Below are 20,833 nucleotides of genomic sequence, written 5' to 3'. Positions count from 1 at the left end.
GCAGGGGATGGAGATCAGAGTGGCATTTGGGAAGGGTGTAAGGCTAAGTTGCTGCATGCCAGTCAAAAAGGTTAACTCCCACTATTTAGAGGATGCTTGAGTTTGGCAATCATGGAGGTATGGAAGGTTGCTTGGAATTATGGGAGATGCACATTATATGATGGGTTCTTGTAAAATGGCCTTCTGTGAAACCACTGACAGATTAAATATTGAAAGAAGACTTACCATCCTGTTAAAAATCTACTGCCCTGCTCTTACTGTGGGTGGTAACACATCCCTCCTCGTTCATGTTCCCAGACTGCATGCATGCACCTGATGTCACTTGAACTGGATTCTTTGTTGCACACACTTTCCCCTAATAACTCTAAGACTAGGAGTGATAACTCACATCTGGTTCTGTGGTGCATCAGATGGCTATATCTCTCTCAACCACTAATTTCTTGCTCAATCTTCTCTACCAGGAAAACTGTTCTCACTACCCCAAACAGTTAATCTATTTTTTTCCATTCCAGTTCATCAGCTACCTTTTTTCTCTCTGTTTTTCTCTCCAGTAATGTTCAGTTTCTCGACATTTCTTTTTGGCAGTGGATCATCGAAGCTTCAGAAATGTCCTCAACACCTCTCCTGTGAAGGGGCTTCAAGCCTTGCCTTGTTGACAGGTTCTTCAGCTTTCCTGCAGGGTGCTCCAGCTTCTTCTGTGATCTTGGAAGGGTCCTAGATACTAATATGTGATTTGGTGTTAGGTTTGCATCCTTCAAACCAATGTGTGGCTGCACAGGTGGTGTTGCTAGCAGGGATTTGGCTTCTTTAACTATGGGCTGTTATTCCATGAAGAAGGGTTGCTAGGAAGAAATGGGATCCATCTGACAAAGAGAGGGAAGAGCATCTTCACAGGCAGGCTCACTAACCTAGTGAAGAGGGCGTTAAACAAGTTTTGCCGGGGGGAGATCAAAGCCCTAAGGTAAATGGGAAAGTCGGTGACCTGGAGGAGAGCAGGCAGGAGTGGGCAATGGGGAGAAATCAGGGCAATTAACTAGTGACCTCAGGTGCTTGTACATGGACGCACGGAGCCTGGGAAATGAGCAGGAAGAACTGGAAGTCCTTGCACAGTCTCGGAGTGATGACGTAATTGGAATAACAGAGACCTGGTGGGAGCTTGAGTGACTGGAGCACTGTCATGGATGGGTACAAACTATTGAGGAAGGAGTGTGGCGGGCCAGTAGGGGGTGCTCCTGCGTTGAGCCGCCCACCTCCCTGCGCCCGACCACCTGCCAGGCTCCGAGTGCCTCCCTAGGGGCGCCTTATGTCCGGCCCGACCCCTTCCTGGAGCACATACGCTAGCCTGGGGGTAACTTCGCTGCCACCACCCCGAGAAGGGACTGCCTCGGCCCTGTGTCCTCGGGGAAACACAGGCCTAATAGTCCGACGGGTACTCGACCCAGTACAGGCACTTGGGGCACTTCCCCAAGTCAGGGGGCAAAAAGTAAAGTTCCCCTTAGTCTGCAGACCTAAGGGGTCTTTTAGGCATAATTTAGACCCACCCCTCAATAAGTCTCCCACACCAGTCACAAAGGAAGACTGTATTGGTCACAGGGGTAGGGTGAAAATAGGGTACAAGATTGAGCAATATCCTAGAAATCCTAAAGAGCAAAGAGTCTGGCTGAGGTAGCCTTTTGATCACGCAACTGAGTTACTGCCAGCTAGCTATCTAGTCAGATCTCGAGTAGCTTACTCACAAGCATCTTCCAGAGACCCATGAAGTTTCCCCTCTGGAGGCAGGTGGTTTCTAGCTCGTGAGTTTGGGGGAGAGGGCCAGTTTTAGATGGTAAAGCTCCTCTGTGTCCTCCGCATGGCTGCTGCTTCACCTCACGGCCGAAGAGCCCGCCTCCTTGCCCATCCTAACTTATATAGCCCCTGTGACCTCATTCACCTGGTCCAGTGGAGGTCAGCCCCAGTTGGCTGTCAGCCAACCAGTTTGAAATGCATCACCGGTTACCGGGCAGATTCCAGTCCACCAGGTAGATGCCCCTCACCCGGGTGTCTGATGCCAGTCACGGAGGCAGAGGGAGCAGATTTCCCCCCTCCCTCAGGACTGCAGCCAGCTCAAGTTACCTAAAGAGACAGGCTGAGGTGTGAATCCTCTGTGCTGGGCCTATTTTAATCTCATTGTCACAGGTCAGAGAATTTGGGGAGAAACCAAGGTGGCTTTCTGCCACAGGAGAGGCAGGGGAGAAGAGGAGGAGTTGCACTTTAGGTAAAAGCCATATGATTGCTCAGAGCTCCAGTATGAAACTGGAGACAGGCCTGTTGAGAGTCTCTGGGTTAGGTTCAGAGGGGAGAGCAGCAAGGGTGATGTGGTGGGGGTCTGCTGTAGTCCACCAGACAAGGAGGAAGTGGTGGATGAGGCTTTATTCAAACAGCTCGTGAAAGCTTCCCGATTGCAGGCCCAGTTCTCACGGGGGACTTCAGTCATCGTGACATCTTCTGGAGGGCAATACAGCAGTGCTCGGGCAACCCAGGAAGTTTTTGGAGAGTGTTGGGGACAACTTCCTGGTGCAAGTGCCGGAGCATCAATCAAGGACCGTGCTTTTCTTGACTTGCTGCTCACAAACAGGGAGGAATTGGTGGGGGTGTAGTGGTGGATGGCAGCTTGGGCAGCAGTGACCACAAGATGATTGAGTTCAGGATCCTGAGAAAAAGAAGGATGGAAAGCAGCAGAGTAAGGATCCTGAAAAGCAGGCTTCGAGTCGCTTAGGGAACTGATGGGCAGGATCCCCTGGGAAGCCAGTCTGAGGGGGAGAGGAGTCCAGGAGAGCTGGGTGTACTTTTAAAGAAGCCTTACTGATCATTCAGGAACAAACCATCCCAATGCACAGGAAAACTTATCAAGTACGGCAGAAGACCAGTTTGGCTTAGCAGGGAACTCGTTAGTAAACTAATCAGAAAACAGAAGCTTATAAGAAGTGGAAAGTTGGACAAACAAGTAGAGAGGGGTATAAGAGGACGGTTGCAGGTTGGATGCAAGGAAGAACTTTTTTATGGTAAGGGTGATCAGGATCCAAAAGAGACTTCCCAGTGAGGTGGTGCAGTCCCCAACCTTGGAGTCTTCAAGAGGAGACTGGACAGACACCCTGCAGGGATCAGTTGATCTCAGCAGTATTCATGTCTAAAGCAGGGGGGTTGGACTTGATGATCTTCCAGGCCTTAATTTCTGTGATTTAAGAGTATTGCTTGGGCATGCAGGGATGAAGTCAGTAAGGCCAAAGCATAATTGGAGTTGCAGCTAGCAAGGGATGTGAAGGGTAACAAGAAGGGTTTCTACAAGTATGTCAGTAGCAAGAGAAACATCAAGAAAAGTGTGGGTCCCTTACTGAATGGGGGAGGCAACCTAGTGACAGACGGTGCAGAAGAGGTGGAAGTGCTCAGTGCCTTTTTTGCCTCAGTCTTCATAGGCAAGGTCAGCTCCCAGACTACTGCACTGGGCAGCACAGTTTGAGGAGGAGGTGTGAGCAGCCAACAGTGGCCAAAGAACAGGTTAGGGACTATTTAGAAAAGCTGAACTTATACAAGTCCATGGGGCTGGACAAGATGCACATGAGGATGCTGAGGGGGATGGCTGATGTGATTGCAGAGCCGCTGACCATCAGTGAAAACTTATGGTGATCTGGAGAGGTCCCGGATGATTGGAAAAGGGCAAACATAGTGCCCATATCTAAGAAAGGGAAACAGGAGAATCCAGGGAACTACAGACGAGTCAGCTTCACCTCAGTCCCTGGAAAAATGGAGCAGATCCTCAAGGAATCCATTTCTAAGCACTTGGAGGAGAAGAAGTTGATTAAGAACAGTCAGCATGGATTTACCAAGGGCAAGTCATGCCTGACCATCCTGATTGCCTTCTGTGATGAGGTGACTGCTCTGTGGATACAGGGAGACCAGTGGATATGGTGTAACTTGATTTTAGCAAGGCTTTTAATATGGTCTCCCACAGCATTCTCACAGACAAGCTAAAGATGTGTACGGTCTGGATGAATGGACTGTAAAGTGGATAGAAAATTGGCTGGATCATCAGGCTTGGAGAATAGTCATCAATGGCTGATGGCTAGTTGGCAGGAGTACGCCAGGGATCAGTCATAGGGCTGGTTTTGTTTGTCAACGACCTTGACGATAGCATAAAGTGCAGCCTCAGCAAGTTTACAGATGACACCAAGTTGGGGGGAGCAGTGGATATGCTGGAGGGTAGAGCTAAGATTCAGAGTGACTTAGGCAAATTGGAGGTTTGAGCTAAAAGAAATCTCGTGAGGTTCAACAAGGACAAGTGCAGAGTCCTGCACTTAGGATGAAACAATCCCATGCACTGGTACAGACTGGGGGCTGACTGGCTGGGCAGCAGGTCTGCAGAAAGGGACCTGGACGGTGATAGTAGACAATAAGCAGAGTATAAGCTGACAGTGTGACCTTGTTGTCAAGAAGACTAATGGCATACTGGGCTGCATTAGTAGGTGTATTGCCTGCAGGTGAAAGGAAGTGATTATTCCCCTGTAATCAGCACTGGTGAAGCCACATCTGGAGTACTGTGTTCAGTTTTGTGCCCCCCACTACAGAAGGATGTGGACAAATTGGAGAGAGTCCAATGGAGGGCAACAAAGATGGTGAGGGAATTGGGGCACATGACTTCTGAGGAGAGGCTGAAGAAACTGGGCTTATGTAGTCTGGAGAAGAGAAAACTGATGGGGGCTTTATAATAGTAGCCTTCAACTACCTGAAGTGGGGTTCAAAAGAGGATGGAGCTGAACTGTTCTCAGTGGTGGCAGACGACAAAACAAGGATCGGCAGTCTGAAGTTGCAGTAAGGGAAGTTTAGTTGCACATTAAGAAGAATTTTCTAACTAGGAGGGTAGTAAAGCACTGGAGCAGGTTACCCAGGGAGGTGGTGGAAGCTCTGTCCTTGGAGGTTTTCAAGACCTGGCTGGACAAAGCCTTGCCTGGGGTTATCTAGTTGTGGATGGCCAAGCTTTGAGCAGGAGGACGGATTAGATGACTTCCTGAGGTCCTGTCCAACCCTAATTTTCTATGATTTTATGATTCTAAGCGCCTCATCACTAATACCATGCTGAAAAGCTAGAAGTTTGTCAAATTCATTCGAATTCTTCAGCTGCTATGAAACCATGTGAGAGAAGATGGATTTGGCAGTGGTAGTACAACAGAACAAAATTGCCTCCCATTATATAAGCTTCAGAGGATTTCCTGACAGCCACTCAAGTCTTCATTTCTGTCTATAAGGAAATCCCCTTATCTGGACAGCACAATAAATAGTTTTGCCTCCTGTACAAGAAATAGAGGGAGGAAATGGTCTTTAAATGACTGTCTTGATTAATGCAGCTTTTCTGTATATCAAATAACTTTATTTTGTCTAATAACGTTACATAAAATGAAGAAGTATGTTGTTGTTTTTTTAAGGGAGTTTGTCTGCATTTACTAAGCAACAATAAATAAACTTAAAGGTTTACAAGACTAATCTGGAGTGTCTGTTTGCAGCCCTCATGTCTGTTAAAGCAGGTTGGTGAGGCTGTCGACAAAGGTTTTTTATATTCTGGGAGCAAGGCTGGTGCCTGGCAGTGTGAAGTTGTAGGACTGTAATTGATTCAGAGACCTGATTGAATGCAGTAGAAGCACTGGTCTTTCCCTTTGGTTGGAACAGAGAGATAAGGCAGCGAGGGGAAAGACTTCTGTTTATCCTTTTCTTCCGTCAGCTTTTAAAGGCTAACTGTCAGCAACTTAACAAATAATCAACTGATGCTTCTTGTTTGAATGTAGAAGTCTGTTTTTACCTGTGCCCTGCAGCATGTTTTTCCCCCTAAAAGACAAAACCCCAAACTTTTAAGAACCACATCAAACCTTCCTGTTGCTTTTAAATCACTTCTAAAGAGCCTGCACCAGATGTTGGCCACATCTGTCGTTATGAAAAATTTCATTTCAACCATTTTCTATTAAAGGCATTTAGAAATTGTTTTGAAAAGTTTAGCAAAGTGAGGGAATCTTTCCTCCTAAAAATAAAGCAAAGAAGGGCCAAGCTATTTCCTGTGCCTTGGAGTCGGTATGTAATATACAACAGATGAATGTATACAGCTAGTTGGGACTACTGGTTTTGCAAATTGTCACAAAATTTGTGCATCAGCGTAGGTGTTCTCACCTTCTTTTGGAGGTTAAGATTACAGTGAATACCTTGCCACCAAGGGCTTTATTTAGTGAAGACCTAAAGCTTGGGATTTGAACCTGTCACCTTAATTTGAATAATTCTTTCATGGATTGAATGCCTATCAAATCGGCAGAAAAAGGACAATTTGTAGGCAGGACAGGTATCCTCCGATTACTCCCTATACTGCTGTTATAGGATCTAAGTAATGCTTATTTCAGGTCTCTTGCTTCCAGTTTCTAATGTGCAGTTTACCAGTTGGTGAATGGGTTTTTTGTCCCTGTAACTAATTGAACTAATGAGAACAACTGGCACCTAATTTTGTTACAAATAATATTTAAAATGACAACATGAAATTGTTCATAGTGTCTGAAATAATATCATTTTCAGTCTGGTGTATTAGGATTGTATAGGGAAATGGACACCTATGGTTCTGTGACATCATACATTTCTATCTCTCTGAATCTATTCAGAAAAAATTATATATCTCTATATCTATATCTCTGAATCTCTTCAGAAAAATTGCCTGAATCATGGCACTTGAATGCTGATTTTCAGATCTAAAAGGATGTGGAAGTGTGGATTTGTTTTGTTTTTCTTTTTTTTAATAATATGAATGATTTTTCGATGCACAGGACTTTATATGAAGCTGGGCTTTGGGGTACGACTCAGAAAAGTCACAAAGAGAGAAAGTCCCTTATATCAAGAGAATGTATAAACTGATTCCTCAAATAATCCCATTCCATTTTGTGCTACAATGCAGGGAAACGGGAAAAATAAGCATACATAGAGTTATTAGACTGGAATAATTTAAAGTTTTACTTTATTTTTCCCCCACAAATGCTTTTCACACATTTAGGACCTGAGATTTCAGTATTTGCTGAATTTATCATAAAGTTCAGAGTCAAAATATTATGCCAGTAAAGAATCTTTCTCAGGGCATTTTCATATATCACACATTATTTGCAACAAGCAAATATTGCATTTACTCGAATAGAAGACGATCCTGTTCATAAAACGACTCCCCCAATAATTAGATTCTATGTACGGAAAATATATACATTTGTTATAATTTTCCGGGTATAGAATCTAATTATTGAAGGTTTGTCTTGAATTTGGAGGAATTGCCTTACCATCTCCCACTGTGACAGCAAGGAAAATAAATCCTGCAGAGCCAGGTAGCCTTTTGCTTTATGCATCCCCCCAACTTCTTCCTCCAGCAGCCCCTTTCCCCTCTCCTAACTGTCTGACCCTGCTCTTCCTGAGCACATGGAGGTAAGGAGCAAATTTGAAAACAGTGACCTACAAAACATGGCTGTAGCACGTTGCATATAGTAGCTGTGGACTTAGTTTATCCCGAATTGATTCATGTTACCTTTCTTTGAAACTGCGCAAGTTTTAGCACAGGTACTTCATAAACACACTTTTGAGCAGCGCTTTGGTACGTACTTATATGGAGTAAAAGACAGTGCATGATATTAATCCAAAGCCAAAGATTTACCACATGGTTCATTGACCTGGGCCCCACCAGAGTCAGCAGCATTTCAAGCCACGGTGACTCCACAGCTCAGCACTGCTCAGTATGTGTGTGTACTCCAGATACCCTCTCCCCAAAGGATCCAAGTGCTAATTAGTTCCCACTCATGACAAGAACAATCTGTTCCAGTCATAAGTCCTGGGATCCTCCAAAAATGTATATGCAGGAGACATGCACGGTAAACTGGTCTGGCTTTCAGCTCATGGAGGGTGGGGCCACACTAATCATATGTGCCATGTTGAGAGAAGGGCTGACAGGGATTCTGGGTGAATGTTGTGGCTCACTATGACTTGAAAAAGTGTCAGCAGTGATGGGTACTGTTCTCAGTGGGCACTACCATATGTTTTATTCAGATGGGCACTACCATATGTTTTATGTGGTGGGTTCTCAACACAACAGCATTTTGGGACCAAGAGAGGGTATTGAAGCTTGCTCTGGTTTGTCCAAGTACCAGCCTGGTATTGCAGTTCTTCCAGGCCCAGTGCTTGTTCCCTCCTCAGGGAACAAATGCTTGCTTTTTTTTAAGGTCTGCTTAGAAAAAGAAAAAGAGAAAAGGTTCCTATCAGCATGTTTGCCCAATGTGGCCATGTGTTTTATAGTCATGCTCAGTGTTGGCTGCATATAATCAACTTCATAATTGGTTTCCGTTGCTCAGTACATGCTGCCTTAGGCAGCAGTTTAATGATAGATAGTGTATTTAATGCAATTTCTTTGTAGGAAATTATAAGATGAGGGGCTTTTTTCCCAAAACCATTTGGGGAAAAAACCCTTGTCTTGTATTCAAGTAAATGCAATATTTATTGTATTTGTGAGACAGGCTCCTGGAAAGGTTAGAACACTGTGTTCTGAAGTTCTTTGGGGCAGTAACAGTTTCAGTGTCATCCTTGACTGAAGTGAAAACCCCACTCATATATGGCTTTGTAAGAGGAAAGGTAGGATGCCATTAAAAATCACAGCCTAAATCAGTGGTCACCAACCAGTGGATCTCGATCCACCGGTAGATCTCTGAGCCTCTTGCAGTAGATGTTGGAGCCTGTTGGAGTCGATCCGAGGCTGGGGTGGGAGGCTGAGTGCCCACATGCATGCATGCACATGCCCCAGCCCAGCAGGTCAGTCCATGGGGGAGGGGGAAAGGATGGGAACTAGATTGAGACCCCTACAGTGAGGGACAATGCCGCAGGAGCAGGGGTAAGTTGAGTGGGACCCCGGCTTGGTGGGACTTACCTGCTGGGGAGGTGCACCCCCCAAATATTTTTTCTCCCTCTGCCTTGATTTGCATCCCCCCCCTCCCCCCCCCCCAGATTTACTGCTGGGTGAGAGAGGGGGGCAATCGTGCATGGTAAATCTTGGGTTGCTTTTAAATGCCAAAGGTGATCTCCTACTTAAAAAGGTTGGAGACAACTGGCATAAATAATCGAAAGTGATAAATGCCCACTTCAGGTGGGAAGTTCATGGGAGCTGGAAGACTAACATCTTTCCATCACTTTGAAAATCATACTGTTTCACAAATTTGTCTGTTTACCCACAGCCCCTAGCAGCATGACTTCATGTTCTTGAAATGACCAGTACAGCAGTTGAGTTTTTCAGGCAAAGAACCCTTTGTTGTCTGTCTTTGAACATTGCTAATTTTTACCCGTGTTTGTTTTCACCAGTTCATTCCCTGCAACCTTCAGGGCTCTATTCTGTAATTACCTAATGTGAATGTGTGATCAAAGCAAGGTGGCTTGGCCTCCTTTCAGAGGCCATTAGCTGTGCAGAAACTCCCTTTCTTCTGGTGTTGATATTCAGTCTTTGCACTTCCAAATATTGAACAGTCTGGGAGTGAGACTTCAAATGGGAATCAAACTCAAGTTTGCTGTGCATTAGCATGGAGCAGTAGCTGAAGGGCACTGAGCAGGGCTTCAGCTTTTTTTTTTTTTTTACGGTGCTGTTGTAATTTCTCTCCCCAAAAGAAACAGCCATCTGATTTCCCACAGAGCATGTTGCAAATCTGTCAAGTCAACAGATGTTGATTAAAACATGGTGAGGATGATTAGGAAAGTGTCTTTCTTTCCCAGCAGAAGAACTGAGGAGATGCCAATCTGCCTTCTCCTCTCCACTGTTTTATGAAGATCATAGATGGATGATAAGATTCTGAAACCACAAATATGATCATTCTCAAAATAGGCCTCTGTTGGATCCAGTTACATAAGTTAAGGGCTATAATAAAAATCTTTTTTTTAAAAGAATAATTTGTTCAATAAATATTAAAGCCTAAGCAAAGTCTAAATTAATTTGTAATAGTGGAAGCCACATAACATCAGTGTTTATGGTAGTTCCTTCTATCCATAGATTCCAAAGTGCTTCCTACTAGTGGAAAAGCCTTAATTCTCATTTTACAGGTAGAAGAACCGATGCCCCTGTGACACTACATGGCACACAAAAGGTCAGGTGGCGAGTCACTGTCAGGACTAGAACCCCTGTGCGGCTCCAAGCCTGATGCTGTATTCGCTGAACTGTGCTGCTTCATTGATGATCAAAAATATTTTCTTAGTCATAACTTCCAGAGGATTCATGGTACATTGACTCTGATGGAGAAATTCCTGCAATGACGAGAGAAAAATCAAATCATTTCACTGAAGTGGATTCACCAACTTAATAGCAAACATCTGTTGCTGCTGCAAATTAAAAAAGATGTCTACTGAAAACAATGGCAGTATTTTTAGCCCTCTTTCATGAGGCAGGAAGGGGCCATAGTAGTGCACATACTCTGCATTAATTAAACTGTGGTGACAGTTTGTGCACTCACATCAAGCAAATAGGAAGGAGCCATAAATCTCCTTAGTAAAAATGGAGGCAGGTGAGCCTCAGAGATGATTATTTGTTAGCACACCAGCTAGAACCATTACTGTCCTGCAGATCCAGTGGATTTTGAATGTATATGCACCCAAACTAAAATGTATATTTGTGTTTTTTCTTAGATGAAAATACAGGAGATGGTGAATTAGATTTGAGTGGAATTGACGACAGTGAAATAGACAGGGTAAGTTATGATTTGTGTTTTATCTTACTTTTGGCTTTTCTCCTACATTTGTCTCTATTTGGATCTTTAAGGAAGAAATTCTGTTTTTCCTCTGTAGCTTGTCCTTTCCCTCTCCAGCCTCTCATCCTGCTGACACTAGGTTACAATGCAGGATAATGGAGGGAGAACTGATGCACAGGGCAAATCTGTGAATCTGTTGTACTCCCTGCCTTTTCCCTGCTAGAGATGAAATCTGTAGCAGGTCACTGTTATTGCCATTTCTCACCTTATTAGGAGAATTGTAGTTGGAAGTGTATTTTATTTTAAAGAACTTTAAAGTTTTGTTTAGCATTAAATGTATTCTCTAATTTGGGGCTGTGCAATTTGTGGCCTATGGGCCAGTGTGCCCATGAGAGATTAACTTGCAGCCTGCAGGCTCCTGGTTGGCAGCTGCTGCTCCCCCCACCACCTCTTCTGCTGCAGCCAGGTTCTCTGAGCCCCAGTTCTCACTTCCTGGCCCCGTTCCTGGCGAGTGCACACAGCCTGTGCGGCAGGGGAGCTGCATGCTCCTGGCAGCTCAGAAGTTGGACAGCCCTGCCGAAGATGTTTGAAGTGTGATTGTACTCAAAAAAAAGGGGCTGTACAATATGGGCTTTGTTTGGTTTTTTTTTGTCTGTGTGACACTGAGGTCTAAGCCAGGTTAGGGACACCCTTGAGCTAGAAGTTGTGCAAGCAGTGCCTTACTCCCTAAATGTAGTAGACAGACAAAGGGTTGCAAAGGAAACAGACTTATATGACTTGCTCAGCGTCACACAGCAGGTCAGTGCCTAGGCCCAGAATTTAGGTCTCCCAATACCCTGGCTAGTGCCTTCTCCAGGAAAACCATGTGAAACCCACAAATAGAGGTGCATTTTGAAAAATAATGCCAGGGCTACCAATTTCTCTTGGGAATGTGGCATCATTGAAAACAATAGGGGTATATTGGGATGTAACTGAGAATGTAATTTGATCTGGAGGGTATTTTTGGTGTCAGATGAGCTGAAAAAGTCCAATTTGACTTTAGCCCCCAGCCTGAGTTTGTCAGTTTGCCAGGTCAGAAAAATATCTTTTCCCCTTGTAAATGGGATGAACTTGATAGGGAAGTAACAAGGAGGCAGTAAATGCAAAACCCCTCTGTGCCAGTTTTAGAGCTACCCAGCAGAGTAGATCCATAATTTTAAAAAAAGGTAGGAGAGAACAAACCCATCTCTTCTACCTGCTCGACTCGGCAGTGAGGTCATAATTCTGATTTTTATGATCTCATATTCATTTCCATGGCAATAGACTCTAATATTGCAAATCCAAGATTATGCACTCCCTGTAGGTTCAAGCAGGATGAATAATTGAGCTATGAAGGTGAGAGTTTTTATTATTATGACTTGCCTTTCATAACAGCAAATAAAACAGAGACAATATTGGCCAGGTAAACTGGTGCTAGGACCAGTTTCTTTTGTCAAGCCTGTTCCAATGTGAAAGATTCCTTCCTGCATCCGTTTGATTTGGTTTGAATTATTTGTCTTACATTTTAGTTTAAAGAATATCTACATTTGGTAAAACACAATCATGCTACAGTATCAAGCTGTTTCAGTAGCACTTAGAAGCAACATCATTTACAAGATGTAACATCACTTATATTTAGTTCTAAAAAATATATATATATAGAGTGCATGATTTTAATGTTCATGAAAGATAAATGCTCAGCTTCTCTTCACTGTTCTGCCAAAGTTCCAAACCTGCATCATCAAACAGGAGCCTTTGTTCCACAGAGACTAGTTGTGTTAAACCTACTCTAACACTGGTTTGATTTGTGTAATCTGTGTAATTGAAAGCTAGGACAAGGCTCATCGCTCATCTTCATTTTGGAATGTCCAGCCCAGATTCTAGGTCTGGTTCATAGCCCCACACAGGTTTAGTGACTTCATTGTGGCCAAATGGAAATAACTGAGAGCATCATTTGGATATTTGCCTCAGGTGAACCAAAATCTCTAAAGCTGAAGAGCTAAAACACTATATAATCATACCAGTTACATACACACAGACAAGGCATTGTACTAATGAATTCTGAAACAGTCAAAACACCCACTTTGTTTCTCTGAAAGCCCAGAGCATTTTCTGCTGAGAATACTAGACTAGAACTTGATTAACATACTATCCTATTATTTCTCTTGGAAGAAATTTTCCTTGACTAATATTGTTTTAAAAATAAGTTCTAATGCAAAATGGTCTTTTGTATTTTTTTTTTTTTAATTTACTGTCCTGTGTGATTTTTTTCAAGTCAATTGCTGAATGTAGATAAACTTTTTGTTGCCTTTAGTATATACTTAATGAAACAGAAGCTCAGATAAAAGCTGAACTGTGGATGAAAGAAAACGCGGATTATTTGAAGGAACAAAAAGGTAAGTATAGTAACTGAAATTCTCTCTCTGGTCACTGATGCTGCAAAGTACAGTCCATGTAATCTTCATGTTGGCTACCTTTATGTCATTTTTTCAGAAAAAGAAGCAAGGATAGCAAAAGAGAAGGAGCTTGGGATTTATAAGGAACAAAAGGTATTCAACTTCATGTATTCTAATTGTATTCCACAATACCTGCTTATAAATTCATGTGTAACTCATCACATTTCTTGGTCTAATTCTACTTCGCATACTCTGGGACAAACCAGACAGTGATTCAGTTCTCTACTGTCTTAACAATAGCTTTTTTTTCTTTAACTCATACCTCTAAAATAGTGCTTTTGAATTGCAGTAATATCTTTTGCAATTGATGAATAACATTTTTCTGCCTTAACATTTTTATACAATGAGCAAAATATGTCTCAGTGCTCTGAAAATTATGTCCTTTTTCAAACATAGAGTACTTAGCTGAATTAACACTTGCTGTCCTAATCAATTACTTTGTTTAAATATTGATCTTAAAGTATTCCTGAATTTTAAAAAAGAATCTGTGTATTTGTTTGCAGTTTGCTAAAACCCCAGTATTTTTGTATGTTGTTGCAATAATGATTACTGCATCAAGAACAGAACAAATCTCCATTATAGTAATTTGAAGGAGATTTAGTGTTCTACCTTTCATAAAACATGTGGTATTTATGCTAACAAGTGGCATGTCCTGTCTCTGGGTTTAGCAGTTTAAAGCAGTCTAATTGGCCATATATTCACAATGTACAGCGTTAATATTTTGTGTAATTGAGCAGGTGACAAGGCAATCTGTGCATAATCTTCCACATGCAGAAAAATCCACATTGGTTTTTAGTATGTGTCCTATATCTTTTTTTTTAAACTAGCTAATTAAAAAGACGCAATCTCCCGCCTCTCCCTAGATACTTTCGCAATAAAAAGTAGACCAGACAATGAAACACTTCTTGATGCTAGAAAGTTTCTCATTCAGCCAACAGTCTCACAGGTGTGGCGTTCCATTAATAATTTTCAAAAAGTGCATAGCTTTCTGGCACAGAAGCAGAACCCAACCACCCACGTTTTTGTACTGATAACCAAAGATTTTTTTCTCTAACACCATATTGTTTCTCTCGGCTCTAGAGGAAAACATGATTAATATATGTCTGCCATTTTCCAGGTATCCCTCAACCCATGTAGGTAAATAGAATCACCATTATACATTTAAAAATAAATTTCATGCAGGACAAAATGATTTTGGGAGAAAATGATTTGCAAGAAATAAAGATTATTCCTTTCCATACCTTTTCTAGTTTGATTTTCAGGGTTTTTTTCACTTGATCAGACATCAGTTATGGGTAGAAGTGTCCCCTGTGTAGCATCTCACTGTTTAGTTCTGCAGTGAAGAGTCAAAGTCAAAAATTTAGTTTCAGACTTGGACTTGCAACTTTTTGGCCAAGGCAAGAGCACCTCCAGTTTGAGTCCCAGTGATATTGATGTGGCACTTGTCATGTAACTGAAAGCCAGAATTAATACCAGTCCATTGATTGTCAACTCTGATACCGGTGGCCTTTTTCACTAAGGGCATAGCCAGATGCAACACTTTAAAGTGCTTCAAATGTAGCTGCACTCTGACATGCTTCAAAGATGGAGGGCATCAGCCATGGGTAGGTATACATCCCTTTGCTACACCCCCACAAGTAGAGTTCCTTAAAGTTGCCAGGAAGGGATGCAGCATCATAATCTCCATCCAGGAGGTACAACAGGCATTGCTCAGTCTTGCAGACAGTCAGTGAGCACTCTCCTGGTTCTTGAGGCACCTCCTGCTGGAACTGGGACAACAAAGTCCCTGCATCCCCACCTGAAATGAGACACGAAAGATTGAAAAGCACACAGGGATTCCTGGTCTCCAGCCCTGGTGAGAGCTCAGTGCTCACTGACTGCCTGTCCCATTCTCTCCCCTCCCTCCTATGGAAAGGGGTTATTGTGGAGCACTGTGGGATGCTGGAGGACTGAGCAACCCCCAGTTGTGCTATACCTCGTCCTACATATGTAATCTGAAGTGCCTCAAAATAAAGTGCTTCAAAGAAGTTGCTGTTTCTTCCAAGGTTTTTTTGGAGTGCTTCATAGGATGTATATATCTGTCTGCCCTTTGATGCACTTCAAACGTTACATCTATCTAAGGCCCGATAAAATCCTGGAGGAACTCTCTATTTTTATTGCAAACTCTGTAGTAATTCTGAGCCTCATTTCTGCAAGGAGAGGCTCAGAAGATGTAACCCAATATTGCTGTAGTGTTATGTGAATATTTTGTGAGGGATATTTATATGTATATATTTGAATATTTACATTTTGGGCAATTTTATTAGGAGTCTGTCTATGGTGGGAATAAATCCAACCCTGAGTTGAATATAGTTGGGAAAGAGCATATATTTCTCTCTGTAAACAACAGAAACTAATGATTAAATTACACAGAGGAAGTTTAATGACCTGTGTTGCATTTGGCAGAGAAACAAAAATGAATACCTTACTCCTTGAAGCAAGTGGGATGATCCCTGTAAGGACCTGAAACAGCCAAGATCTGTGTTCTACATCTGATTCCCCTAAGGCACTGTAGTACATATTGTCATACCAGGGGTACTAGTACAGAACTGACTCCAAATGGGTTGCTCCAGCTATAGAAGCTTAATATCAGTAGCACCCAGGCCCAAACTGGTAAACCCCAGATCATCCTCCTATTTCAGTGAAATGACTTGGTTTGTATCTACATCACTAATTTTATATTTTTAATTAAGCCAAAGAAATCTGCAAAAAAACGGGAGCCAATTCAAGCCAGCACAGCAGGAGAGGCAATTGAAAAGATGTTAGAACAGAAGAAAATTTCAAGTAAAATTAATTATAATGTGCTAAGGGACCTGAACAGCAAAGGAAGTAGCACACCAAAGAAAGAGGATGACAGCACTGATGACAGCAGCAACACCAAGAAGCTGTCAAGAAGAAAATCTATTGCCAGTAGGAATTTAGCCAACTCTGTAAACACTGTGGGAAAAAGGTACCGCAATTGTTCATTTATCTCTCTGTCTGTGAGGCTGTCTGTGCATCAATCTGGGCAGGCAGAGTAGATATTATAACACTTGTTTGAGGCTAAAATAATACAGGAGCTCCGATTTTCTTTATTTAGCACGCAACGCCACCATGAAGCCTTATTTGCAGTCCACATACTGGCTGACAGCTCCTGTGTGGATTAATCATCATGGCGTAAAAAAAATCAAAGAAAATTCACAACTGTGACTCTTTCAGCCAGAGACATCCTTTCTTACTGAGTTTCTGACATTCGTTGTCCTTCCTTTCTAAGTTGTCTGGCTTCATATTTACTGACATGACACTAAATATTCTGAAGCTTTGGCTTCTTGCTTGATTTGAAAAATAGATAGTTCCCATCTGTTATGACAGCTAGCTGTTATGATTAGCTTTTATTTTAGTTTTATTCCAAACTTTTGTTGTTAATTGATGACACAAATATAAAGCTTTACAGTAAATATGCATGTCAATTTTCTGCTGTGCATTTGTGAATATTTTATGGTGTGATGAAAGCTACTATTTTAATGAGTTAAATATTCAAACTTGTTGGACAGATTTATAGAATGCTATAAAAGCGTGCAAAAATGATGTGTGCTATCCGCAACATTCAGCTGCTTCATTAGACTGCTTCACTTTCTGAAATCATGTCAGATAATCATTTGAACATGATCGTCGTGTACATGATAATTTCTTATGTGTTCATTATAAGTATGGAGCCTAGAGCATAGACCTAGTTCCACAAAGGTGTTAAGTCACCCAGCTAACCAAGATCGGGACCTCAATTTTAAGGACCTGGCCATGTGACGTGTTTACATCGGTCCAAACTGTCCTTATACCACTGTGGAAACAACAGGGACATGTGATGTATAAGCCTTCATTCACGTACCTTAGTAGAATCTGGTTTGGAGTTGCTTTGGAGGAAAAAAATCGGTGGTGAAACCCATGTAGGTATCATGTCTGCTTGTATCCCAGGGTATTTATTTATTTGCTGAATGCAAATAGACTCTTGCTGCATACTTTGCTGCCTAGTGGCGAGGCAGCTGTTGAAGCAGTTACCGTGAAAGAGCTGGTCATCTATTTGCTCCTGGCTCTGGTGTAACTTAACTTGTTGTATAACACTGATGTGGGCTCTGCTGCTATCAGCATGTCACATGTCCAAGCCCTAAGTTTTGGCACCACATTAAAGTTGCTAACAGACTAGGAGGAAAGGAGAGCAAGGATTATGCATGGAATGACCGAGTGGGTTCAGCGGGTATGGTGTAGGTGAAGACGAGTTTGAAAGAGAGGTGAATTTAAAAAAAAAAAAAAAAAAAAAAGGAATCCTGGATGGTTGTTTGAGCCAAGGGAGTGTGAGAAGGAAGCATTAGGAGGATGGACGGATAAGGAGGTGAGAAGAATGAAGGCAGTCTTGGCAGAGGAGCTGCGATAGTCACATATCACAGTGACATGATGGAAAAGGTGGATTCAAGGAGGAGCATGGGTATGGGGGAGGGCGGGAGGGAAGGCCATTATTCCTCCGGTGTCCTCAACTCCTGCTGTTTTGCCTCATTTTGTGAGAAGAGCAGCCATCATGTGAGGCAGCAACAGCAAATGGCAGATCCTGAAGAGGAGGAGAACGAATTCAAACTGGAAAAGGAAGAGGGAGGGATAGATGGGCCTGAGGGGTGGGGAGGAGAGGTAGCTGGAGGTCTGACTGCAGAGGCAGAGTAATGTGGTCATACTCTGTGTTTAGCTCCTTCATTTGCAACTTCTGGTTCAGAATAAAAGTATGACTAGATCTGCTCATGTATATTCCTTGCTAGTCCTAAAAGATTAGCTTTTGTAAAGTATGTTGTTATAATAGCCACCATTTTCTCCCTTGTCTGCTATTTTTCTTTGTTATGGTTATTTACTATGAATGCTCCAGGTTTCTATGACTTTCCTCTATAAAGGTAATTGAAATGTCCTTTATGTCAGCAGACTTACTTCCTCTTCTCCCTTCCTGCCCTTAACTTCAGCGAGGATATCGCTAGACTCATTTAAGTTGCTAATAATAGTGAGATGTAATGACCGAAGAGCTGTAGATTTTCTGTTAGCAAAGTGAAGCGCAAAAAGCATTCAGGATTAACTTTTGGCATTTTGCACACATTGCCCTGAAGATATTTAGTGTTAACAATATTTTAATGAGCTTTAAGCCAGGAACAACATATTTTAATTAAATAATGATGTGATTTTGTTGTCAGGAATTGACTGCTGATATCAAAATTAGGTGTCTTGTTTAATAGTGGCATCTCTTTAATGATTTTGGAATTACTGCGTTTCGGAATTGAGCATTTCAAACTATGAGATTTTTTTTTACTACTCTTCCACCTCTCCACCCTTCCTGGGCCCACTTTTCAGAAATGCTGGGCAGTTGTAGCTCCAGGAGAAGGCAGTGTATGCTGCAGGTGCTAAACACTTTGAAAATTATGCTATAAATATTTTAGTAAACAATGGAGTAAGATAAAAAGTTGTCTAGGTCAATGTACAACAGTACAGCAGTTTCCAGAATCAGTTGTTAAAACCATGGTTATTTTTCCTTTTGCGTACATGGTCAAGATACAAAACTGAGTTTTCTGCTGCTGCTGAGAAATTCTCAATTGTGGTTAATTTTGCAGAGTGGGATGGTCTGCTCCGAGTGGGATGGCTGTACGTATGTTATGGATAGTTTGCATTCCAAAAGTAATGTCCCTGTTGAAACAATGGTAAGAATCTATTTGGCAGGCAAATAGATTTTTTGATTTCCTACAATTAAAGATTTATGACAGACTTTTGATTTTTTTCTGCATTACTTTAAATGTCATACATCTTATATGGCATGCATAAATTTCTTTGTTCAGCATTGTTCCTACATGCCATGCATAAATTCCTTTGTTCAGCACTGTTCCTCTGAGAGGTGAATGGATAAATACTTTTCCAGAGATACAAAAATCATGGTAATTTATATGCAATTAATAATAATAATAAAAACCCTGCACATCTCATTAGAAAATGAATGAATCACATAATATATCTGTATCCAGAAGACATTTGCAGAAATTTTACTATCCATTTATTTGTCAGTGGTTTATACTCCTGCATGTTTATTTTCAGATCCTTTAAATATGTAGAAATCTGGCTTTGACTACATCAGTAACCACTTGCATAACGAGCACCTGGGATCAGTGTGCCCTAAGCCAGTACTTCAGATATTCTGAGTAATAGTCAAGTCTTAAAGAACTATTGATTCTGTCCCAAGTTCCATCTGAAGAGTATTGAGACCTAACTACTGGGAACTTGACAAACTAGGAAAAGAATATTGGTGCTAAGTGACCTAAACACAGGTCTAGTATAGCTACAGGCCACGTACAGACATTCAGTTTCTTGTGGGAGAGTTGCTGCTCACCCAGTAGAAATTACAAGTATACAGATGTTCGGCATTTTCTCCTAGAGAAAAATAATCTGGGAATAACCAGGGTTAAATCACTTCCAGGAGAGTTTTTCCTGTGATAGTGAATGTCTGCATGTTCTCTTCAAAGAGAAACCACAGTACAGTTCTCAAGCATCCCAGGGTGCTTTGCTCCCCACCCGCCCTTTCCCCTCCTCACTCCTTCTGCATGAGACAGTGTGTCGATTGGGCTGGATTTTTGCTCCAGCTACGTTTTGCTGCAGGGAGATGCAGCCTGTGAGGCATCCTGGGTCAGCCAGTCAGAGCTGCCCTGTGCAGCTCTGCTGCCATCTGTTTCCAGGCAGACTAATGGAGCCTGCAGAGCATGCTGTGATGTGTACACAGGGGTCCTCTGGCTGTGCAGCCTCAATACTGCAAGCTGTCTGTTCTTCAAGGACTCAGCATTCAGATATCTGTTCAGGTGTCTCTGGTTAAGTCCTACCAGGAGAACAAAACTGGCAGAATTATTCTAGATCATTTGAAGGTGCATATGCAGCTACAGTGTATCAGTGTGTCATTATGGAGTTATTCCTTTTGCATTCTTAAAAGAAAGTGTTCTTCACACTATTTAATTTTCAACATGGCTAAGGTCATTATAGTATAGCCAGGGTTATCCTGCTATGCTGTCTGTAATGCCTTTAGAAGAAAGTAGGAACTATAGCTTGTGCCTTTCTAAATCATTAACACTGTAAAATGCAATTATTGTAGTTTTAAGCTAAAGGACTTCTGATTTTCTTTAGAATGTGAATCACTCTTAACTGTATTTGTAATTAAGTAATTTTAACGTAGGTATAAATCTTGACCATAGACAATATGTTTATAAGCAGACTCGGAATAAGGTCTTTTAGATGGATGCCTTTAAAACTGTTATATTTTATTTTTACATTACAAAGAATAAGGATTTACAGCTGTAGAAAACATGTCTTCCTGAGGTTGTCACAGTGATAAACAGGGATCTGGGCTTTCCATTCCCCTCAGAAAGATGGAGTAAAACACGTATTTCCCCCTTTACTGGAGGAAAACGCATATTTCTCGTTTTAGCAGTCAAAGCTGCAGATCTTGCAGTTTTGCAATAAGCCCTCTTCAGGCTGGCAGAGGTCCAGTCTGCAAGGGGCTGGAAGAGAGCTGGAAGAGGGCAGTCAGGC

General features: G+C 42.1%; 1 protein-coding gene across 6 annotated transcripts in view; it reads left to right on the top strand.

Moving 5' to 3' along the window:
- Positions 1–20,833, top strand: part of BRF1 (BRF1 general transcription factor IIIB subunit) — a 248,210-nt gene that overhangs the window by 165,798 nt on the left and 61,579 nt on the right. For all 6 annotated transcript variants that reach the window (XR_016440380.1, XM_090034172.1, XM_090034173.1 and 3 more), the window contains 4 exons: positions 10,690–10,751; positions 13,084–13,165; positions 13,263–13,318; positions 15,958–16,214. Coding sequence is in view for 5 of the 6 variants with exons in the window: in XM_090034172.1 (XP_089890298.1) it covers positions 10,690–10,751; positions 13,084–13,165; positions 13,263–13,318; positions 15,958–16,214 (457 nt within the window). In the remaining variant the exon portion in view is untranslated. The remainder of the gene's footprint in view (positions 1–10,689; positions 10,752–13,083; positions 13,166–13,262; positions 13,319–15,957; positions 16,215–20,833) is intronic.

Source organism: Crocodylus siamensis, chromosome 2 (assembly GCF_052110815.1).
Source record: "Crocodylus siamensis isolate JL-2025a chromosome 2, ASM5211081v1, whole genome shotgun sequence".
NCBI lineage: Eukaryota > Metazoa > Chordata > Crocodylia > Crocodylidae > Crocodylus > Crocodylus siamensis.
The sequence above is the reverse complement of the archived record's forward strand: the minus strand, read 5'-3'. Positions and strand labels throughout refer to the sequence as shown.